General features: G+C 42.2%; 1 protein-coding gene and 1 pseudogene across 2 annotated transcripts in view; both read right to left on the bottom strand.

The window, feature by feature from the left end:
• Nucleotides 1–368: 368 nt before the first annotated feature.
• Nucleotides 369–4,018, bottom strand: LOC111818564 (annotated as a pseudogene).
• Nucleotides 4,019–10,783: 6,765 nt separating this feature from the next.
• Gna14 (G protein subunit alpha 14) overlaps nucleotides 10,784–25,053 on the bottom strand; it is a 202,300-nt gene continuing 188,030 nt past the window's right edge. For both annotated transcript variants that reach the window (XM_004638118.2, XM_023722996.1), the window contains exons 3-7: nucleotides 19,939–20,093; nucleotides 16,189–16,317; nucleotides 15,689–15,818; nucleotides 12,210–12,363; nucleotides 10,784–11,198 (exon numbers count right to left, since the gene is read on the bottom strand). In XM_004638118.2, the coding sequence (XP_004638175.1) occupies nucleotides 11,008–11,198; nucleotides 12,210–12,363; nucleotides 15,689–15,818; nucleotides 16,189–16,317; nucleotides 19,939–20,093 (759 nt within the window). In that variant the 3' untranslated portion in view covers nucleotides 10,784–11,007. The remainder of the gene's footprint in view (nucleotides 11,199–12,209; nucleotides 12,364–15,688; nucleotides 15,819–16,188; nucleotides 16,318–19,938; nucleotides 20,094–25,053) is intronic.

The raw sequence follows: 25,053 nt of genomic DNA, 5'->3' as shown, positions 1-25,053 counted from the left end.
CCCCGTGCTCTCCTAGGTCCCTAGGGCTGCTCAGGTGGGGACCTTCTCCTAGGGGGCAGGGACTGTGTAGGGGGAGCTCCTGGCCAGACATAGCTGTCTCAGGTCTCAGGGCTCTGCTGAAACATCTTGGGACTGCAGTTCCAGCCACACGCTGCCCACAGCCCAGTGCATGAGCTCCATTCAAATGAGGAACTTCCAAACTCTTTTCAGTTTGTTGTATGAAGGAGTTACATGAGTCCAAGTGAAAGCAGACCCCAATGGTTACATTATATAAGCTGTGAGGTTTTTAAACTCATGACCAGGGACTGAAGGGGCATTCTACTCATTGCAAGGAAATCCTCACATAAACTTCAATGAGTCACAAGCACTTAAAACCCATGAATCTTCAGCTGAAGCTAATAGTCCTTGGCCAGTCTGATCTCTACCAGGAACTGGCATATGTTCTTGTGCTGGTCACCCTGGAGCTGGATTACTTCTCCATATGCTGGATGCTCGATGATAGTACCATTGCAGGCAAATTTCTTTTTAAATGCTTTCAACAATTTCTTTTTATCATAATCATCAGCGATCTCTTGGATGGTGGTGAGGGTCTTCCTGCCATTTCTCTGTTGGATTCTTTTTTTTTTCCTTAAAGCTATAGTTTTCATTTTTAAAAATGTGATTTCCCTTATCTCCTTTTTGCTTTTTTATTTCTTCTATCTTTTTTATTTTTATTTTTTATTTTTTTCCATAATTTTACTGAGAGACAAATAGCAATGATTCAGTTTCTAATCAAATTGGTAGGACAGTTTCAATAATTAACACATTGCATACTCTCTTCCTAGTGGTTATTTGCTGTACAAGATGCAGACATGATATCCTATTTACAAACACTATTACAACAAATCCCTCTATTCATTAAGAGAATGTAACTATATATCTATCCTAACCATTTTGAATACACAGATACAAAATGGACATTCATCTACAGCCCCTTTTTTGTTTAGTTCCATCATTTAGTTCTATCATCATGCACTAAGCTAAAGTCAAAATGGATTAAAGATCTAAACATTAAAGCAGAGACACTAAATCTCCTGGAAGAGAAAGTAGGAGGAACTCTTGAAGACATATGCACAGGCAAAGAGTTCATGAACAAAAATCAAATCTCACGGGAAACACTTGAAAGAATTAACAACTGGGACCTGCTCTTACTGAGCAGTTTTTGCCCATCAAAAGAAATTACCAACAAAGTGAAAAGATAACACACAAGTTTGGAAAAAATCATGACAAATAAGTACTCAGACAAAGGTCTGCTCTCTAGAATTTATAAAGAACTAAAAAACACTAGGGCCCCAAAATTTAATGACCCAGTCCAGAAATGGGCATCTGAGATGAACACACACTTCTCAGAGGATGAAATTAAAGAAGCAAATATATGAAAAAATGCTCCACATCACTAGCCATCCTTGAAATGCAAATTAAAACCACATTGAGACATCATCTCACCCCAGAAAGAATGGCTATCATAAAGAAATCACCCAACAACAAATGTTGAAAGGCTGTGGGGAAAAAGGAATCCTTCTCCATTGCTGGTGGGAATGTAGACTGGTGCAACCATTATGGAAGTCAGTGCGGAGACTCCTTAGAAAAGTTGGACTGGAAATCCCCTTTAAACCAGCTATTCCTCTACTGGGAATTTTCCCGAAGGATCTGAAAACATCATACCATAGTGATATATGTGTGCCTATGTCTATAGCAGCACAATTTGTGATATCCAAATCTTGGAAACAACCAAGATGTTCTCTGTTGGGTTTTTATATGGATGTAATCCTCAGTGCCAGCGGGAAGCAGGTCATCACCCTTACTAGCATCAGCAAAGGGGTAGAAAGAATGGAGGTTCTGGATACAATTTCTTTTCCTCGATGGAAACAGTCTGCGGAAGTTGGCTGCAAGAGAAGGCGTGCCGAGGGGACAGATTGCCAGAAGCTGGGGGCTCAAGGGGGAGGCAGCTGAGTCCTCGGTGGTGGCTCAGTGACTGGGGCCACAGTCAGGTAATTCTTGATATAATTTTATCTCAACAATTAAACATTCAACTCTTCACAAGTGAAAAACTATCTAAAAGTCCTAATTCTTTTTGGAAAGAAACTAATTTCATAATTGATACATATTAATATTATGGATGATATCATACCAATGCAAATATAAGAATGAACACAATAAAATTTTATATAACAACCCAAAGTCTATAAGTATTACATGAATCTATAAGAAAAAAATCAAGTTACAAAAATACATATCTAGTGTGATATCACTTACCTGACCTGAAAACAGAATTATGTACTACTTTTAAAAGACACATACAAATTTTCTTTGTACTAAAGCCTGCTTGGGGATTTCACTTGCTGGGTTCAGAATAGTCACTGTCTTTGTGGAAGGAGTTAAGATGAGATGCAAGCAAACACTGAACTCTTCTACTGTATATATCATGAACATCTATTTGTTTAAATAAGAGATCTAAGTCAAATAAGATAAAATACTAAAATTCGTTGGAGTCAGAAGTATGTGAATATTTTGAAAATTATCCTTATGTTTCCTATATGATTCAAATATTCATTTCTAGAAACAGAACATGCAGGAAAGGGATTTTACTTGCCCTGAACCAGCCACAGATGCTGTCTTGGTACATTAAGAAATAATATCTGCTAAGCAAAGGCCCTGAAAGCGGGGCCTAGGAATATGGTGACACAAGGTACAAACCCTCAGCTAGCAAGGCAACAATCCTATTAGTGGTTTGTGGAATATCCCAGGCTATCTAGACCAGTACATAAACTGCTTCTCCTTTCAACAAATTTAGTTCACAAAAAGGTCATCTTGAAAAGGCTATTTGTGATCTTGACACCTATCTACTGACACATTTAAAATGTTTCCAAAGAAAAACAATGCTGGTCATGCAGTTGGAAGATGAAAAATAATTAGTATTACTAGCAGGAAGAGGACAAGTGACTTTTGCAGAGCCACTGCATGCTGACAACGGAGTCAGCATACACCAGTAGTCTTTCCACTTCTTTCCTCCTCCCAAGAAGACATCTGTGTATCTGTAGCCAAACGAAGATTTAATCTCTGGTTGGCCTTGGGTCTGCCTCCATCAAAGCAGGGCTCACTGAACTGTTTGATTGTGAGTAGTTTCTTTGGTTTTTAAACTGGTTAAAGATGATGAAAGCCTGTGAACAAACTTGCAAATGAATCACAGCAAGACAAAAGCCTCTGAAATGGACATTTCAAATGAGCTAAGTAGGCAAAGGAGCTTGTAAGTAATTGTTCATATTTTATGAGGACTTGCATTTTCATGAATTCATCTCAGTATCATCTTTTATTATGTATCACTCAGGGTTTTACTAGAGGAACAGATGTAACACAAGGAACAGATTAACACAAGATGTACAAATGTATAAGAAATTACAAGATTGGCCTATGAGGACGGTCAGCCACAGAGTTGGATGAGGAAGTGTGCAGAGGTTGTCTGCACTCCCGAGACTGAAGGAGTCAGTCAAGTCTGGAGCTCACTGCAGTGTTCTGTGCAAGTCTGTATCAGGAGGCTGATGAGTCTGTGATGCAAGGCTGAAAGATCCATGGTTGGAGGCCAAAGACTCTGTGCTGGAAGCCGGGAAACCACATCCTAGCTGACTGTGAAGACCAGAACTCCTCTGAGGAAATGGAACCAGCCAACCTTCCTCAAGTCCCTTTATATGTCTTTTAAGTGCCGAGTCACTCTAGGGAGGGCCCTCCAAGCACTAGGATGGCCTTCCATGCCCTAGGGAGGGGGTGTAGAACTACATAATGTCCATGCTTCCTCTTGCATAGGATAAGGATGTTTACAAAGGAAGAACACTAGCTCTCTGATGAGTCAATTATAGTTCTAAACTTCTCAAGTTGACATAATGTATCAACTACTACACATACATATTACAGAGTCAGTTCATTAAAATTTCTTATGCAGCACTGAACCTGGGCAGACTGAAATGAGTCTGACAAACCTCATGTCTGCCAGAGATAACGAGACCTTATGGAGGTGAAATTAGCCTTCAGGAGCTATACTGCTCACTTGATTGATTCCTTCTTAGAAGTCATAGGACTTAATGTTTCCTGCTTGGGCTGCCTCTGTCATGCAAACATGACCTGATAACACATTGTCAGGAGCGCTCCAGAGAGCTAACAGCAATCTAACATCTTTCTACTGAGTGTGAAGTTCCATCTGAAATGTGCATATTTGATAAGCAGCTCCTCTTCTCTCTGTCCTTTTCATTTTCAGAAAGTTAATGTTCTCTGCTCCAGTGAATGCATTGTAGAGCTGAGGTGGGCAGACATGCCGCGGGTGGCCCCAAACTCCAGCACAAGGGAGAAGCTTGCTAGCTAGAGGCCAGTGTGTCACTTTCAGGAGGCAGCCAGGCAAGAATGACAAGGCAGATCCAACACAGTACTCAAGAGGTTGGCATTTCCAAGGACTCCAGTAAAACGAAATCTGAGAGTTCCATTACTGAGTGTTATTTGACCTGGTTGTTACAGATTTAAAAATTTCTTGATCATAACAATAATAAAAAACTGTGTAACATAAAAACTTCCTTCCTGTGAATTAGAGGTTGTTGAACCTTAAATTTCAACACTGGACAACAAACATATAGAGGGTCTGCCTCCTTCATAGTATCATTTTACAGTCAAATAAAAGCCCCAAGAGGCCATGTTGGCTCATCCAAAGTCACAGGTCTGTATTAATGATAGATACTAGACTAAGGCTGAGAGCCCCGGGTTCAGTTCAGCCCTTCCGGCATAGTCCTTTGCAATGCCCCTGCCCAGAAAAGACTTGGGCTTCAAGGAGATTACAACCATAAGGTCATGTGGGATCCGATACAGCAACTTCTCATTCCTGATCCAGGCTTCACATAATAACATTTTTTAAAATCAAACTTTACAAATTATACAGTGAAACCATAGACACCCTAAATGCAGCTTATGTGCTTTGACTAATCTCTTTTCATCCTTCCTCTCCCCTCCCCAGCCTCTGGAATCTACTTTTCTACTCTCTGCTTCTATGAGTTCAACTTTTATAGATTCCACAAATAAGTAATGTCATGCAGTATTTTACCTTTTATGCCCAGTTTATTTCATGTCTTTCAGGTTTATCCATACTTTTGTAAATGACAGGATTATTTTATTTTAAAGCTAAATAGTATGTCATATATAATATATCTAATATCTAATATATTATATATATTTATAATTATATATTAGATATTAGATATAATATATATATATATATTATGTCATTTTCTTTGTCTGTTCATCTGTTGATAGAAACTTGAATTTGTTCTCCAAGTTGGCTTTTGTCAACAGTGCTGCAGTGAATGTAGGAACACAGTTATCTCCTTGATGTCATGGTTCTTTTCCACTGGATAAATTTTCAGATTCAGTTATTTATTTTTGGGGGGAGACTCTCTATGCTCTTTTCCATAATTGGTTTACATTCCTACAAACAGTATACAGAGTTCTCTTTTCTGTACATCTTTATCAATGTTTATCTTTTAAAATAACTATTATGACAGCATCTCATGGTTTTAGTCTGCATTTATCTGATTACTGATTTTGGTTCACTTTTTCATATACTCACTAAAATAACTACAGAATTATCTAACTGTTCTGTAGCTGATTGTGCTGGTATTTAAAAGGCATAAAACTGAGCACAAACTTAAAAAGTCAAATTTTCTATAGAGTAAGATAAAAAAATTTTAAAAATATAGTAGTCTTGGAGAAAACCACTTTCCCATACCTCTAAAGGAAGAACAACTGATTCTTTGAAAATAATAAAAAAAATACAAATTCCCTGGAAAAAATATTTGAATTACATTATAGATAAAGCATCTTCATTTTAGGCTTAGGTGCCACAAATTAAAAAAAAATAAAGTATAAAACCATTGACTGTCCTTGTTAGAAAGAATTCAAACATCTCTATCTTACCCCCATTAAATAACATTTATGTTTATTCTACTATGTCCAATGGAATATCCTGAAATTTTACTTTTTCTTTCAATAATTTCATCCAACATTATACCCTACACCTTGTTCATTATTTGGCACATGGTAAGAAAGCAATAAAATTTTGTTAAATTAAGAATGCACATTTACCTCACAGCTGGCATATTCTAAGGAAGTCAACATAACACTAAAATTTCTCTTAGAATCACACAATAATTTCTCACTAGTGTCATCATTTACCCTGGAGAGTAAGTTCAAGCAAAACAAATTCACAAATATGTAAACCCAGTAGCTGGTACCTGTTCACCTTCTCCCCTTCTTGACATGGACTGGTGTATGTTCAATGGTACTGTGGTTCCATTTAGTCTTTTGGGAGACAGATAGAAGGTCACTGCATCAAAGCAGCAGTGTAATACCGGGTGTGTGATTAAGATTTTTGAACTTTTCATATCTTAACACTAAACAAAAGATGGCAAAATAATTTCATTATCAAATATTTTCTCCTTCCTTGGCTTTTCCTCCAATGTCATTAGTGCAAATAAAACACAAAACCTGTAAAATGCTTATTGAGTTACTCAGAATGCAGCCATGTCTACTGGCAGAATGGAAAACAAGAGATCCACTTCTTCATTGTGGTCACTTTCTAGGGGACTGAACCTAACTTAAATTTTATAAACAAATTCACAGCTTCAAGAGCTCCACTCTGACTATATTGCATTTCTCTGCTTTCAACTGAGGGATAACGGAGTTCCTGACTTAGGCTGAGTGGTGATGAATGAGTGGTCCTGCTGAGTTCAGAACCTCATTAGCCCCACGCAGGTGAACTGTGCTGGCACTAAAAGGTATTTTACTCTACGATGATGTAAAATATTTTTTTTAACTTGATGATTGCAGGAGTTTTAGGCATTTCAGTATGTTTTACATGATAGTTTTGTTTTTTCAAAGAGCTACATAAAAAATAGCTTCAGGGCTGTGGAGATAGCTCAACAGTCTAAGCGCTTGCCTAGGCAAGTGCAAGGACCAGGGTTTGATCTCTGGTACCACATGCTGTACTGGCCCTGCCCTGGGACACCGAGACCATGCATGGTGGCACATGCCTGTAATCCCAGTGCTGGGAAGGCTGAAACAGGAGGATCATTACAAGTCCAAGTGAGACCCTGTACCAAATACATAAAATCAAAAAAAGGTTCAAATTTTGATACATATTTTAAAATTTGTATTACCTTATACAATTATGTATTTGTATTATAGTTTAACATCTACAGTGATATGTATCTAATTGCTATGAATAAAATCTGTCACTGAACTCCATTTCATATTACTCTGATACCTTAATGTGTTCCTTCTAGTGAAATCCTTGTAACAAGCAACCCTGTGAGATTGATAATAAAATTTCTTAACTGAAGTGTATGTAAAATAGAGCATGTTGAAAAACCTCCACATTTTTTGTCTTGTCATCATAGATCCAGCATTCAATCGATTATCCAAAAAGTTTCCAATTCTTTGGCTGAAAATTATTCATACAATGTAGAATAGGTTACACTGAAATATTTTTAAGATTGATGTTTATACACTTATACCCACAAAATATCAGAAATTAGACCTGCGACTTTACTATAAGATAAAGGGTAGATTGTTATCAATTTTAAAATAATCATTACTGCTGTAACTATTACACTTAATGAAGTTTTTGGAGAAAGTACAATAGACTTAAAATACTTTCCCCTGCAAATTTTTATATTTACCAAATAGTCTGTTTCTCTGGAATGCTTATTCTTTGGTACAATATAGTTATTACTTAAAGGTAATTAGGCTTTAAAGTGTATTTCTGTATACCTCAGTACATTCTCCACATTTTTGTACCTTGTTCCTCATAATATGGGCTTGGCCCAGTTGTTTATTACACAGTCTCAGTCTTTTGTGTACTTTGGTAAACTCATGTGTGAACACAAATGTTTACAGTGCAGTTCTTACTCTTAAGTTTTACTCTGACTTTAGGAGTCTAGCCAGATAGCTTAGCGGACTAAGGCGCCTGCTTAGGGAAAGCGCAGCAGCCAGGGTTCAATCTCCAGCGTGCTGTGCCAGGCTCACCCCTGGGGCATGCTGAGATGGTGACTGAGACTGGGTGTGGTGGAACACCTGTAATCCTAGTGCTTGTGAGGCTGAAAACAGGAGGATCACTAGGAGTCCAATCTGTGTAGTGAGACCCCGTAGACCCTGTACTAAAGTAGGCACTTTAGTCTGCTGAGCTATCTAATGGGCCCTGATTAACTTAAATCTTAGGAAAGCCCCATAATTTCATGACTTAAGAAAATGCTTCATCATTAACCACCCTTTAAGTGACTTATTGCGTACCCTTCCTGCAACTAATAGTTGAAAGTCCCTTTCTTGTATGCTTTGTCTGCCAAAGACAAATTAACAACTCAATGTTGGAAAATGCTTGAAATTAAAAAAAAGAACATAATCCCACATTGTTTAACTCCCTTGATTGAGGGTTCTTTTGAAACTTTTTCATGTTAACTGGTCAGGGAGACCCAGTGCATAAATGTTAGCACCTATGTGTAGCAGGGAGTGCACAGGGTTGTCTTCCTGTTCATGTTTCTAAATATCCTGAAGAGCTACTTCCCCATCTCTTTGTTATCTTGTGCTGAACTGTCTTGTTTATTCCAGACCCTAAGTATTTCAGATAAATGTTAGCTAGAAATAAAGTATATAAAAAGGTAATACCTTCAAATCTTCCCCCAACCATTCCTCTTCCACATCGGTTTGTCAAGTTATTCCTCTAGAGTAAGATTATCTTTTAAGGCTTATTCTTGTGATAGTAGAATAATTTCAGTCTTTCCAGCTTTGATGGTCTTCTTTAATGACTTTACACTTGGAATCTTTCTAACAGAATGAAAACTTGAAACTTGAAACTTAGGTGGGTGTGATTAATTAATCACTTGAAATTTTAGTCAATTGCTGGCTGAAATTGGAAGGCTTAGGACAGCTGTAAAAATACTGTTCTACAGTGTATGTGACTAATGAGGGTATATTTTATATAAATGTCTCTCACCTTCCAGTGAACACAGGGTAAACTGAAAATATATGCCATCATAGATCCAGTGTTCAATTGATTATCCAAAAAGTTTCTAATTCTTTAGCTGAAAATTATTCAAATAACAATGTAGAATATATTACACTGAAATATTTTTAAGATTGATGGTTATGCACCTGATACATGCACCTAACCTATAGAATCTTAGCAACACAGCTCATTGTTGAGTGAGGACCGTTCCCCATGAAGATCACATGACTGACCAGAAGATGTTGGTTTTAGCTGCTGCCTATCATCACCATAGAGTATTGTACAGACCACTATCATTAGCCTGAGAAAAGATCCCAATTCAACATATGGTTTCTACCAAATGTGTATCAGTTCTGCACAGTCATAAATTCAAGCCATCACAAGCTGGAGTCTATCTAGAACAGCAGTTCCTGATCTTTTTGGTGTCAAGGACTGGTTTCATGGAAGACAGTTTTTTTAAGGATAGGGAAGGGGAATGGTTTGGGGATGATTTGAAGGTATTACCTTTTTGTGTACTTTATTTCCAGCTAACATTCTATTATTACATTAGATTCTCATGAAGACTATACAACCTAAATCTGTCCCATGTGCAGTTGGCAGTAGGGTTCATGTTCTTGTGAGGCTGTAGTGCTTTGAGGCTGTAGTGCTTTGCTAGGAGGCAGAGTCAGGTGCTAAGGTAAGCGATGAGAGCAGCTGTCAACACAGATGGGCCTTCTCTCATTCACTGCTCACCTAAAGAGCATACAGCTCATTCCTGACATGACAGGAACAGAACCAGCCTGTGGCCCAGGGCTTAGGGAGCCTTTGTCTAGATTGATTTGAGACAGATATGGTGTACCTTAAGTCCCTATGTGTAGCACTTCTTCAAATAACAATCAGAAAAAAGCCATCATGGAGCTGTAGTTTGAAGCACTTTGTACTTTCCAGAGAATTCTATATCTGCTTCACCAAACCAGCTGTTAAAGCTTGAACACAGTGTGATTAATACAGTCTTACTTCAGAAAGAGAAGATTTCATAAAGTTTCTTGATCACTATTAAATCTACAGCATTTTTCTCTTTCAGAGCAGAACCATCAACCGTTGCTCTAAGAAACACAACATAATTAGTGCTAGTGGCAGAATAGTATATTGTTAGCCTTCTGAGAAAGACGTAACATACATAGTTCAAACATAGCAGATTTGTGATGACTATCAGAACTTTGACAGGGTTCTTTGACAACATTTTTTACATAAATGATTTTTCATTTTTAGCCATATGCATTAGGATATATACATACACATACTCTACTAGTACACCACACATGATATCTAAAGCCCATTTACATTATGTCAACTTTGGCTTCACAGTGACCAAACTAAATGTACTGATCTCAGCATATTCAATAATTTGGCCTAGAAAATTAACATGCAAAAAGAGCCAACTATTTAAAAAAATTGGTGGCATGTTAAAGGAGTCATACTTCAACACCAAGAGAGAAAAGCACTAGAAATTACAAATGTCTCTAAATCATAAGACTTAAGGTGTCAATCCATTAATATCTTTGCTGTAAAAAAAAAAAAATGAATCCTAGAGGTCTGAAGGCCTCTCTATAAATCAGCAGATTCCCTCTATCAAGTGATTTTTAATGACTCTCACTTAAGTTTTTAAATATAAATCACAGTAGACTTAAAAATTCTGTAAAATGCCAAATTTAAAAATTAACACAGACTCTTACAGCCAAAAGGCAAGAAAAGAACTACTAAAAAAAAAAAAACCCTGGGAATTAAAACTCCTAAAAGGCTCTGTAACAGAAAACATCTTCCAAGTTCCAGTACCCCCCAGTGTCCCAGTGTTCTGTGATGTCCTGCTCAGGTGACACCTGAAGCACTTGCAATTGGATGGAGGAGCTTGCTCGTCATGCCTTCTGCTACGGGGGAGGGCCAGGAAGCAGCATTTACACTAAATTGAATTCCCTTAGATTTAGCTGGAGAATTGTGTCTTTGACGGCAGTGAACACGAAACGGATATTCTCTGTATCTGTGGCACATGTAAAGTGGGAATAGATGACTTTCTCTTTGTCAGGATTCTGGTCTTGATAAAGCTTCAGGATAAAGTCTCTAGCAGCTTTGACATCCCGCTTTGGTCCTAGTTACAAATGTAATTAGAAGAATAAAAACCATTCAGGCTCACAACTATGTCCTCCCAAGAGCCATTTAAAATATACTGTTGTTCCTACTTGGGATCCTTCTTTGATCTGTCTTTATTTCTAGGAAATAATTGACCTTCAACATTGCTCTTAATGTATTTCATTATGAATCTATAGAATAGTATTTTAAATGCCCACTCATATCTAAAAATTATACTTAAAGAATACTGAAAAAGAGTGGCACAACTTAATTTTCTGATTTGGACAATCACTAAAGAAAACTAATCTTCAATAACTTGTACAGACAGGCATGGGCTGGGAGAGGGAGGAATGTGAGAAGGAAGTTGGCTCTAAGCTTAAGGGCTCTCCATAGACAGCCATGTGGGTAGTGAAAACAGTGCTGAAATGCCCTCTACATATCTTTATCAAACTCGGTAATATCTGTGACCTCTTGTACCAGGAATAATTAGCAGGAGGGCAAAACCCTCTCTTGCCTTGTCCACCCTGTCTCTAAAAAGGCGATTCTATCTTTCAACCCCAAGAAGCACCAGAAGCTCTGACTGGTTATGGGAGTGCAAAGATAAGTTGAGCACAGCTGCTGCTCCCAAGGAGCTGACCAGGACGGGGGCTGACCTGCAAGCTCGCAGGAGGTCCTGTCAGCAGGATGATGGCCGCCAGAACAAGGGGAGCCAAGCCACCGAGGCAGCAGAAAGAAGATGGCGTGCTCATGCAGGCCTGACCAGCACAGGAGGTCAGAAAGGCTTCCCAGGATAGGAGAAGAGGCCTGGGTTGGATCCCAGAGAGCCACAAGGGTCAGCAAAAGAGAATGGGCCAGTGTATTCCAGGCACTGGGAGCAGCTTCGTGGAGGCTGGAAGTGAGCTCTCTCAAGGTGAGGAATGGTGGGGCTGCTCTGACAGCAGGGAGAGCCGTGTGGGCTGCATGGCTGAGGACTGATGCCATACAGTCAGTGAGATAACACAGAAGCACTGTTGCCCAGAGGAATGCTTACCTTTGTATTCTGGGAAATAGCTGATTAGATGAGAGTACATGATTTTCTCTTCCAAAAGATCCTTCTTGTTCAAGAACAAAATCACAGAGGAGTTCAAGAACCAGGGGTAGGTGATGATGGTTTTAAACAAGGCTTTGCTTTCTTCCATGCGGTTCTAAGTGGAAAACAAAAAAGGACTTAGGCTAAACTAAAGCACACACTTTGGAAACAACCCACCAGGTGGCCGGTGCACCTGTCAGTCCTCTTGCCACACCAATGCACACTGGGGCACTGCCCATGCTGAAGCTGCTCAGCAGAGGGTCAGTGGGGCAGTAGGCTTCGCACCCTTTCCTCTCCCTTAGTAATTGTGGTTTTCTGGATCTCCTTTCCTGAAACATCTGAAACTCTAGCCCAAAAGGGAGATGAAATAAGAAAGGCTTTTGTGCAACTTGGAACAGGAAGGCTCAGGCCCACATCTGGTGGGAGTGTCCTGTGCTGCAGAACTATCGAGACTACCCTGTGGGGAAGAGCTGGCCTCAGACATGAAGTGGCCACTCACTGGGTGGCATTTTCAGACTGTGCCTCAGGAGTTATGTGACATGAGAGGAAGGGAGGCTCCTGTGGCCTGGCCATCACCCCTAGGAATGCCAGACAGCGGTCACACAAGGAATTAACACTGTTCCACGCTGCAGAGTGGAAAAGGAAGTGTCTCTGTCAGGTATATGAGGATACTGTCATTGAGAAAACTGCCCTAAGCCTATGCATGAATGGGAACTGGCAGCAACTATGTACAAAGACCATTATAAGTTCTACATATTAGACACTGACAAGAAAACATTAAGTGCTCCCAAATCCTACGTGATGATAGTAATTCTTCTAGATAGCGTTCTTCTAAGTATTTCTGAGAAAAAAGAAGTAAGAACTTCCTCTTAGGGAGGGAAGTTATCAGACAAAACCAAACCAAACTTCACACATTGAGCTGCAGAGGAGTTTGCCCTAAGTCAAGCCTGTGGTCCCCAGATCTCAGGGCTCACTGCCCGCAGTGCATTGAGGGGAGCAAGGTCCAGCAAACACTACAGAGAGGGCAACTGTTGCACCTTTTTTAAACTTCTCTAAAATTTATTAGGATCTTGTCAATAATAGTTCCAAAGCAAATATCTTTTCAAAAATTCCTTTACAGAATAAGGAATAGGTGTAATGCAGCATCCCCGATCAGAAAAAGGAAAGTCTGGAACGACAATCATTTAAATTTCTCCAAATACTTTGTGACTTTTATGAATGGGAAACCACTTCTGAGTGCATTTGGCTGAGTTGCTGGTCCCTTGTGCACTTGGCGGCTCCTTTCACTTTTCTAGGAAACATCATAAGTGATCCCTGAGGCAATTTGGAGCTAATTTTCTATATTGATAACAATTGATGCCGTAAAAATAAAAAAAGAACTCCCTCTTGGGTGAGCCAGGCAGCAGCCAAGATTCCTATTCTCTGACAATGACACCAGACAGGAAAGGGGTCAGTCCCCCACTAATTAGCTAATGTAACAGTGCTGCACAGAAGTCTGCTCTCAAGAAATACACGATTTGTTCATAGTTACTGTCTAATCCAGAAAGAACTTTTCATTGGTTTGTTTTTATGCCCTGGAAAGAAACATTTCAAAAATCTCCAGGGTTCCTGTGTGTGTTCAGAGGGACAGAAGACATGGGTGCACCCTAGAAAGCAACCCCTCATCTCATAGATTAGTGACTGTGATGGTTCTCTTTGAATGTGGGACGATCTTACAGTGGGGCTGGACCCACCTAGTGACAGGCAGCTCCGCAGTGAACATTAAGTGCCTGACTGGGCGGGGTGAGCCCCATCTGCCCTGAGCAAGGCCCTCCCATGGGAGCGAAGGGCTGACACAATGCCAGCTGCTCCAGAAGACCGCCAGCATCTGACACCACTATCCACACCACACTGGCTAGACACTTAATTTGGGAAAGCCGTGGCCTCTGAAGTTTGGAAAGGCTGCACTCAGAGTTTCTCAGACACAGCATTGCTCATGCTTGGCTATGCTTTAGAGTCTCTCGGGGTCTTGGAAAAGGAGACTATTCCCTGACCCCTGGAACTATAACATTCTAGTGTGGGGCCCACAATGTTGTATTTTTTAAAAGGTCCCCTAGGGACGTCAGTATGCCACCAAGGATGAGAACCTGTCACTTTTGAGTAGTTTCCACTCTTCATAGCACACCTGGAGAGCCTTTTTAGAAGTCCCCATACTTGGGCCACACCCACCACCAGTAAAGTCACCACCTCTGGGGTTGGACCCAGTCATGAGTTTTCCTTTATAAAAATTCCAATGTGCATCAAATTTTAGATTTTTATGATTCATACCAGTGTTTCACGATCATGTACAATAGGTTTTGGGTTTTTTTGTTTTGGGTACTGGGAATTGAACTCAGGACCTTGTACTTGCCAGGCAGATGTTGTGCCGCTGAGCTACATCCCCAGCCCATCACATACAGTCTTACACCACATAACAACCATTCGGTGACCACACAACATATATGATAACAGTCCCAGAAGATTAAAGTGGAGTTGAAAAATTCCTGTTGCCCAGTATTTTTGGTTGACCTTTTCTATGTTTAGTATGTTTAGATATACAAATACCATTGCATTACAGTTGCCAACAGCACTGAGTACAGTAACATACTATGCAAGTTTGTAGCCAAGGAGCAGTGGGCTATAATAATACAGCCAGGTGTGTAGTAGGCTCTGCTGTCTAGATTTATACTATATACTCTGTTGTGTTAACACAATGATGAAGCCACCTATTAAGGTATTTCTCAGAGTTCACATTCACGCTTGCTTTAGATAATTTTCTATTATTGCTGGTACAAAGTGGTCAACACCCAAAGTTAAAGGAGGAAAGGTTTACTTAGCTCAGTTTGTAGAGGTTTCGGTCCATACACAGCTGGCCCAAAAGCAGGGTGGCACATGGCAGACAGAGGAGAAGCAGTTCATAGCAGGTGGAAGGAGGCAAAGCAAGGAAGAGGGACAAGGCAAGCCTCCTTCTATGCCTAATATTGTATCCAGGTTACTTGGATTAGGGAGGTGCCAACCCAAGCAGTGGACTGATTTAGTAATCATCCACCCTTAATTCTAGCATCACACCATGAATCAGTTACACACTCTAGATTCATTCACCTCTGGAAAAGCCCCACCTCATGACTTGCATGAGGCTTTGGAGGGACATCCAGACAGAAACTACAACACTGCTTGCTATTAAGTAACACATCACTACATTTGATTACCTGAGAACTAAATGCAGGCTCTGATTTAGTTGGTCTGGAATGACTCTGTAGGCTGCATTTCTAATAAGCACTGGTTGTTGTTTGACCACAGATTCTACTTGGAATAGTTAAGACCACTTAGTTCCTGGATCCAGCTCTCTCGCTCACTGAGACCCACAGGAAAGTCCTCTGCCCCCTAAAGCTACCTGTGTGCCCCTCATCCACCTAGCATACCTCATTATCACACTCAGCCAGGACCTGGTCATATTCACTGAGAGCAACCAAGAAAATGATGGAGGTGACACTCTCAAAGCAATGAATCCATTTCCGTCGCTCTGATCGCTGCCCACCAACATCCACCATCCTGCTCGATAAAGACAGATCACACAAAGATTAGAATGTATGACTCTTTGAGGAAAAAGGATGTCATTATATCATGAACTCTATTCTCTCTGGGATCCTCAATCATTTTTAAGAATGAGGAGAGGTGCTAAGTTACGCATAAGAATGATTCCAGTTTCTAGAAACAAATGCCTTCCCTAAGGACAATAAACAGATAAATCTCTCTCCACTCTAGAAGTATGACCTACCACAATCTACATGCCCTGAGACAGAAATCTTTTGCCCTAAGAGAGGCAATGCAAGTTTAGGAAGAACACCCATTTAACACACATCTGGGAACTTCCAGTCCTGGCAGATGAGTCTGCAGGACCACACCTGGGAGACAGGCTTACCGGAAGATGATGTTCTCCAAGTCAAATGGGTACTCAATGATGCCAGTGGTGGGCACGCGGACACGGAGCACGTCTTGCTGTGTGGGCACAAAGGATGGCATGGCGATCCGGTCAATGTCAGTCAGGTAACTATGACGATAAAGAAAGAGAATCCGAGGTTTCTTTTAGAGGAAGGAGAAATGTCTGTCCTGATCTAGGGAAGTTAGCTCAAATAGCATTCCTCCCACAGATATATGGATTCTATCAATGACTTTCTCAAGAGCCAACTCTAAGCCAGGCCTCTCTGTCCACCCTACACATGCTCTGAAGACAGCCAGGATCAGAAACTCTTCTGTGGGGCTCTCGGGAGTCTGCAGGTCAGCACCTCTCCTCCTAGGCTCCAATTTTCCTCATTCCTTTTCAGCCATAGGGAGGCGGCAAGGCTGGAGGCTGGAAGTGGCTCTGACTCCCTGCCCAAATGTCCCTCAGTTAAGAAACTTCATGTGTGTAGGTGTGTTCTCCAAGGCTGCTGCTCCAATTAAATAGGGTTTCTAAGAAAACACAATGTCAAATAGGCCCTGGGGAAATTTTTTCAGAAAAACAAGGAAAGCTTTCCTGTTAAAGAACTCAGTAAGTGACACATCTCCTAAAATAATCCAAGACTTGTCTTAGATTCCTTGGGGCCAAATAGCAAAGCCCAGAGTGATTACAAAATATAATCATTTTTTCTTTAGTAAACTGAGAACATACTATTCTTGAATTTTAAGGTCCACATAAAAGGCATTTTTTAAGATGTATTTGGTTGTTGCAGCATCTCACTACACAGCTTGGACTCATGTTGATCCTCCTGCTTTCAGCCTTCCCAGCACTGAGATTACAGGCGTACTCCACAGCCCAGACTCTGACTAGCTCAGCCCACCCTGGGGGTGGGGCTGGTTGAGGATCGAACCTCAGTCACTGCACTTGCCTAAGCTTGCCTAAGCAGGCAATTTAGTCCCTGAGCTAGCTTGCTTGCCCTGGCATTTTTTTTTTAAAAAATAAAATAGCTCTTAGCTCAGGTCCTTGCAAACAGTGAGTTGGTGATTGATTCCAAATCGCCTGCCAGCTGAGGTGGCCCTGCCTTCTCCCAGCACAGCCTGGACACCAGGCCCTGAACTTGTGGGCATAAAGGTGAACCAAGGGTGATGGCAGAGCCTGGTACCCTCCAGCCTGCATCTCAAGAGCCAAGGCACCCTGTGCCACACACACAAGCCCAGAGCTCAGTGCCATTCTCTGTGTACAGCAGCCCTCTTAACCAAGGTTTCACTCTTGCTATCCATGATGTAAAACATTTAGTTCATAAGTTCTGAATTGTTTTGCTTTTAGAGACAAGGTCTTGCTATGTTGCCCAGACAGGCCTCACAGTCCTTTGTGATCCCCCTGCCTCAGCTTCCCATGTGGATGGGATAACAAGCCCATACCACCATGCTTGGCAACAATTCGAAATCATGTGCTATTCTGAATAGCATGATAAAACCAGACATTGTCCTCTCCTGCCCTAGACATGAGCCATCCTTTCCTCTAATGTATGTGCAGTGTATTCACTTCTAGTTTTGGTTATCAGGTCATCTCTCATGGTGTCACAGTGCTCGTGTTCAAGAACCCTTACTTAATAATGGCCTCAACAGGTGTTCTACATTATTAATTACTAGTTATCATTAATCCCCTGCTGTTATGGCTTAGATCTAGATGTCACCTAAGAGCCTCATGCACTCAAAGGCAAAGCTTTTGGGGGCTTAAAGTGGACTTGCTGTGAAGAGCTGGGGTCTGGTCGAAAGAGGCATTCGCTAGGGGTACAAGCCTAGAAGGGTTCATCTCCTTTCTCAGTTCATCCCTTGGCTCTGCTTCCTGTCTGCCAGGCCATGATCAGCTTTTCCTCTTTCATGCTCTGCTGCCTTGAAACCAGGTAACTGTGCGTTGAAACTTAGGACAAAAGAACTTTCTCTTTCCTTAATGTGGTGTTGGGTTTTGTGCATCAGCAACAAGAAAGTGACTAAGACACTGTGCCAAATGTGTAGAAGAAATGTCACTGTAAGTGTACACAGAGGATACAAGATTTGGTCCTATCTGAGGTTTCACACATCCTAGAGGTCTTGGAATGCATCCCCTGGAGGGAAGAGGTGAACACCATATTCTGGTGGGATTGTTTTATACTTGTCTTATGCCACAAATTTTCCAGAGACAATCGGCTGCTTTGCAGCCTTTACTGTAGTGCCTGACACATAGCGAGCATTCCTCCAATTTTGGCAAAGTGAATACATGTCCAGAGAAGCACACAGTACTGGCAAATGGTTGAGAACCAGCGACGAGGGCCAAGGAGATGTGCAAATGCCTCACGTCCTGCACATTCTGAAGATGGGACAACTCTGGTTTAAGAACACTGCTGCAGTCATTCTGTCACCACCCTTGCCACTTTCATACCCTTCTCCATGGATCTACCTCAGTTTCCAGGATCATGCTAAATTCTGTCATGGTTCTGCTGGGTCTTTTCCAAATGGATCTCAATCATGCACCCCTGCCAAGCCCCTGGCACCTTATAGAGGAGATACTACCAAGCAGTCTTGGGAGAGAAAAGGGTTGTGAGGGTGCCTTTGCCATGGAGAACCCCCAGCTCCTCAGGCTGCCCACAGTCTGTACCTCCTCCATGGGGCACCTTTCTCTTTCTGTCTCTTTGCTGGTCTCACACCTTATTGGTGTTGTGACTCTACTTTGACTGTGCCAACTTGGATAATGACATTGAATTCTCAGCCTGTAATGAATGCCAAAGGGAAATTGTTGTGCTGAAGATGACATTTCCGTTCCTGCCTACTACCTCATTCAGACAATGGGGACAACTCACACCTAAATTGCTATGCAGTGAGGGAGAAAACACTATCAGACCCGGATCATCAGCTCTTCAAGATGTGCTTGCCCAGTGCCCTAGCTGACCATTACACTGCCTCGGGAAATTCTTAAGAAAATAAACTCCTGTGATCTCTCTGGGATGGTTTTCTTGTAGGATCACCTAAATAAAAACTGTTTAGCTTCAGGGATTAAAGGTTTAAAATGAGAGCTTTTCCCCAGGTACAGTGATGCATATGGTATTCTCAGCTAGGCAGCAGTTGATTGTTAATTTGAGACCAGCCTGGGAAACATCAAGACTCTACCTCAGAAAGTAAAATAAGCAAAACCAGAACTCTACTGATCAAAAACATAGCACCTGGGGTTTTGCAGGGGGTCAGTGAACGAATGAATCCCTGAGCCTCCCGCGTGCTTTGCCTGGAGATGCCTGTCTCGACCACTAGAGGGAAGCATCAGCCCAGCAGCTGATTTTAGGTCTTGGTTCCAGACAACCAGAAAGGAAGAAGACTATTAAGAGGAAGAAGGGAAATCAGGAACAGGTATATTCTTTCAACCCTCACTCCCACCCGCCACACACGCAACGAGATCCGTCCCACTAAGAGAATCCCAGTTTGAAAAAACCTCTGATTGAAAATAACAGGCTTAGAATGCAATGACAAAAGGCAGCGAGCATGTGCCAGGGGGTAGCTCTGGGGTTCCATAGAGGATCACAGGGTTTCAGGAGGAATCTGAGAGAACACAGCAGGTGACAGCGAGACACAGAAAAACACGGGGAGGCGATGTTGCTACTTGCCACCCCCTGTGTCAGCAAGCAGTGACAAGCTTCCTTGGAACTTGGCCGAGTGTATCTGAAAGCACTGCAGGAAGCCACGGCTGGAGTGCAGTACTCACTACTTGGCGGAGTCCGACAGCTGGTACTCCCTCCTCCTGTCGTAACACTCCTGGATTCCTGGATCCTGCCACAGCTGCTTGATGGCCTCCACCTGGTCTCTGGACAGCATGGAGACCCTGTCAATGTCCACTTCTTTGATTATCTGGGCATTTTCCTGCCCAAAGAAAGGAGAATATTTCATCAGGCAAAGGAAGCCAACCATCTGGCTATCTGGGCGACGAGCTCATCTGCGAGCTGCGAATCTCACTAGGTTTGGGCTGGGGAAAACCCCAGGCAACTGTGACCAGCCAAGCCACCCCTGCTGCAGCCACAGGTGGCTCAGCTTGGCAGAGACAGCCACAGGGGCCCAGACCGTGGACCCCAGTCCAGCAGTGCAGCAATCAACACCCCGGGCAAACAGAGAAGCCGTGGGCAATCATCCAGCAGCTGACTTTATGTCCTCATGCGCTGCTTGCTTGAGTACTGAGGCAGCAGCTCAGAAATATTCCATCCATGACATACCAAGGGTTGGGTGGTGGTAGGGGGTCCACCAAGAACAAGCAATAAGGGGGTGGTACACTGTCTTTGAGAATCACAGGAGAACTGCCACTGTCCATCTGCTTTCTTCTCCTTATTTATTTATTTAGCAGTACTGGTGGTGATCGAACTCAGGACCTTGCACTTACCAGGCAGATGTTTATGCTGCTGAGCTGTATCCCCAACCCCTCTTCTCCTTATTTAAAAAAAATTAAATAAGCTATATTTTGTAGAGCAGTCTTACATTCACCATAAAATCAAGTGGAGACAAGTTTCTATACAGATGCCTGTTACTCTCAGGCCTCCCTGATAAGATTCTCCCCTGCCCTCCCTGGCCCACTGCTTCTCTTGGTTCCCTCCTCACACTACTGATTGCCAGTATTATTATTACCATGCTTACTAAACAATTGTTGCTCTAATGCTAGTGTTCTCTTACTGCAATAACTTAAAGATCATTATTTCTAAAATAATTAGTTTAATTATTACTATACTTAATTATTACACTATTACTATAATTATTACTATGAGAGCCCTGGCCATTTACCGGCCCCTTGCTATGTGCCCAGGGCTGCCCATGCATCATCTCATTTCACCAATGGAAACTCAGTACAAGGCCAGCAACCTTCCTGAACTTTGGAAAATGAAATGACAGGGTTGCCTTGCACCCACATTTCTGTGCTTTGACTCCTGAGACTCAGCATCCCTCCCTCAGCTTTGGCCTGTGACAGGCAAGAGAACCAGTGGGACACAGAGGACCCTGGCATCTTCTGCCCGCTCATCTTTCTGCATCTCACTGATTGCGTCATGCAGAGCTGGCTATTTACTGGCAGAAGAGAGTCAGCAAAGCAGCCCTTTGGTAGCTGTGAGCCCCATATGTGTACACAATACACTCCAAAAGACTGCTTTTATCCTGTATTGTTAATCCTCCAATCATCCAACTGGAAAAAGGACCTCACAGGATCACTTGGAACCATAGCTTTGCCTCACATCTATCACCAAGTGAGTAAAATCTTCCCTGAGACTGCAGGATCCTCAGGCTGTATGGGTTACAGGATATGCCCAGGAGGAAGAACCAGGACCCAGCATTCTAAGCCATACAGTTGGAATCAAGAGGTTCTGGACAAGTTCTGTCTCCATGTCCTCATTTGCAAAGTGAGCCAGTGATTTGCAGGAAATGAACTAGAAAGGGTCACATGCATATAATTATATAATTTTCCTTGCAGTTGTAGTAGATGCCTGATAAACAGTTGCTTGCAAATATGGGACACGTCAGTGGCCACTAAGCCTCAGTATCTGATCCACCAGTACCTGACTTTGCCTGGCCAGCAAGGACAAGGAAGGACAGTCCTAGACAGTGTATGTCTGAGCAGAAGCACGGCCTCCCACCTTCTCCCCATTTCTAGCCACCCTGGTTCCTCTCAAACAGGATCACATGGTCTCCTTCCAACCTCTTGCCCCTAAGTTTAAGACATCTGTCTTCCTGTGTCTTCAAGCTAACTCAGGGAATGCTGGAGAACAGAGCCAGTGCCACTCTTCCTATTAGGCCACCTAGTCCAAGTGTGCTCTGCAGGTGTGTATGTTTCCATAAGTCTTTGTGATGCAGGTGAGCTGTATCTATCTAACAAACCACCAAAAGTCAGCCAGAGGTCTTCCTACTGCAGCAGGGTTACAAGCGTCCAGGGGAGCAGGAGGGGCCAGGAGGTCTCCGGGGGGGGGGTCTGTCTGTTTATTCTGCCTGCGAAGCAGTCAGCACCTTTACTTTTCATGTGACATGCCTCTTGAGTAGTTCTCCTGAATTAAACTGTTAAATTCACTGCAGCTGTGGAGAATTGATGCTGTGACAATCATCAGGGACATTGCAAATATATTTGTACCTGCCTGCCTCTCACACACAAGAACTGTGCTTCAAGATGAATGAGTGAATGGAAGTAACTTGCATCTCTAGGGGAGAAACTTTACAGACCAGTGAATAATTCACATTTCCCTTTATCTACCCTGGTGATGGTAGAAGCAAGCGAGAAGACAGAGCTTCTGTCTCTGGGGTTCCCAAGGGACTGCGATGAGCAGGGACAGCCTAACACCACACAGATGTGTGGCATGAGTGAGGTCAGTTGTGAGTTCTCATCAGCAGTTAGGAGAGCTGAACTTCAGGGGCAATTTGTTACCACAACATAACCTACTACCTACATACTAACTGATACATGCTGCATAGATAAACTCACCTGCCTTGGCTCCACTAGGAAAGGGGCGAGCAGATTTCACTTACATGACAAAGGGGAAGGCAGGCAGTCAGGGGGTGGAAGCCAGAGGAAAGCACAGGCCTGAGCCAGTGGAGCTCAGCCAGAAGAGGAAAACAGTGTCTGCTCGGCCTCCTGGCGGATTTGTGGCAATCTTGCATGGAGGAAGAGGAGCTGGGACCCCTGGGAAACCCGTTGGATGTGAATGTGAAACAGACTGTACTCAAGGGGCCGAGAAGTAGGCCACTTTCAGAGGACTCATCTCTGCCAGTGGCTCTTTCTGCACAGCTTTCCTGACTATCAAGATCTTTTCACAATTCTAACCTCTTATTCTGAAATAATTGAAGACTTTAAAAATGTGGGGAAATGGTTCAAAGACTTCTTCTGTATCTTTCTTCCAAGACCGGTAGAATGTTAACAATGTACTGCCTGCTTTCCCATTCATACTATTCCCCACCAGCTTGCATGGATACAAACACACACACATGCCACCACACTTGTAGATCTTTTTCCTGATTCTCTGAGTATAAGGTCAGACACACTTCCTTAGTACCTCTAGATCCTTTAGTGTGATTTTTCTCAATCATAGCCACAGTGTAGTGATCAAAATCAGGAATTCATATTATGGTTAAAAGGCAGGTTGAATTGGAATGAATGAAACTTAAATTGAGTTCCCCTGCCTGCTGTCACTGTTCCTTCAACTGTGTGCTACACCTCCTGAATTCTATCTGTGAGAGAAAAATTCCAGTGCTTGTGTCCTTGCATGACATGGAGTTTTGCACACAGATTGATTTAAAATGCACTTGTTTACATAACTTGCATAATTTAAAAAGATAATGTTGCCGAATTTTGAAAATGTTAATGTTCAAATTGAAAATTTCCTCTACATGTAACTTTCTTCCTCTGAATCAGTATGTGGCTTACAATCCTGGCCAGTGACTTGGTCTGCTCCAGCGTTAACTGCTATGTGCTGTGCTTCAAGGGGAACTACTGTTTTGCGAAATTTTTGGTACATAATTGTTACAAACATTTTAGCAAATACTTTGTTTCTCTTGCTCGTGCATATCTTGGCTGGCATTACAGAAAAAAAGTACAAACATTTTCTTCTTTTCATTCTGTCATTTTTTTCTCTTTTCCCCCTTTTTTAGTTTGTGTGTAGGGATAGGTAGAGAGGGGATGGTTTATGTGGAATGTTTAGGTTTTCTTCTGCATGATACATCATGTTGTACAGTCTTTAGACAACTTCATACTGTATGAATAAGAAAATAAAATATTTGAAACTTGATACATTATCACTAACTTTCAGAGCTTTCCAAAGTCTGCTGTTTGTTCCATTAATGTTCTTTATTTGACCTGAGCCCAATCTAGGGGCACGGATGACACTTAGTTGTTTGGTCTCTTTAGTTTCTATTTGGAAATGTTCTTCAGTCCGCAAAGTTGTTTTGTCACTGTTGAGCCAGGAGAGCCTGGCAAGTGACAGTCCTTCAGTGACAAGCTGTTAGGATGGTGCTGGTAGAGAGGATGGCACAGACACAGCCCAGTATCCAAGGGACAGGCATAGGAAGCGGAGCAGTGATGGGGAGAGCAGCCTGTTGCCTTTCTAAGTGAGGCACGAGATGGGTGACTTTTGTACACTGTTAACCTGGTCTGTATGCCACATGAGTGCAGGGCTGTGCACGCCTCTCTCTGGCATGGCTGAGGGTCTCTCACACAAGAGAGGAGACATTCTGAAGGGCAGGAGTCCAGCTGCTATGTGGTGTACAAACTCCTAGAGCAAGGGGATAGGGTGTAACATTGAAAAACTTCATTTCATGAAAAGCAAACAAGGTCTGAGGAGGATCAGGCCTGGGGGGAAACATCACCAGGTAGGGAGGGGATGAGCCGAGTGGGAGGCAGCCAATATCTAAATGGTGTGCAGGAAGCAGATGAATGAAATGGGTCTGCTCAGAAAATGCACGCACCTCAAGACCATCATCTTGAGTAAAATAAATCAAATGTACAAGTTTAAATATCTCATTGTTTCTCTTGTCTGATAAACTCAGGATAAAATGGAGCGCCAGGATGGACAGACACTGGGAAGAAGGAAGAACATGTTCAAGTGGGAAGGTAAATGAGGGAGGGGTGGGGGAAGTGATGGAAAGGAAAGGGGAAGAAAGAGAACAGAAAGAAAAACAGAACCAAAGCTTTTGCAAATGGGGAGAGGAAGAGGGACTGGAGGGAGAAAAGGGAAAAAGAAGAGTCAAGATATATTATATACAGGTACACATTTCCTATGATGAGTGTGACCAACATGTATGATAACGACCCAGGCCACGGGGTCCTGAATAGACCCAGAGCGCAGGCCCGGGAGTGAGTGAGACG

This window comes from Octodon degus, unplaced genomic scaffold (assembly GCF_000260255.1).
Source record: "Octodon degus isolate 3935 unplaced genomic scaffold, OctDeg1.0 scaffold00095, whole genome shotgun sequence".
NCBI classification, from domain to species: Eukaryota; Metazoa; Chordata; class Mammalia; order Rodentia; family Octodontidae; genus Octodon; species Octodon degus.
This window is presented reverse-complemented; position numbering and strand designations above follow the sequence as displayed.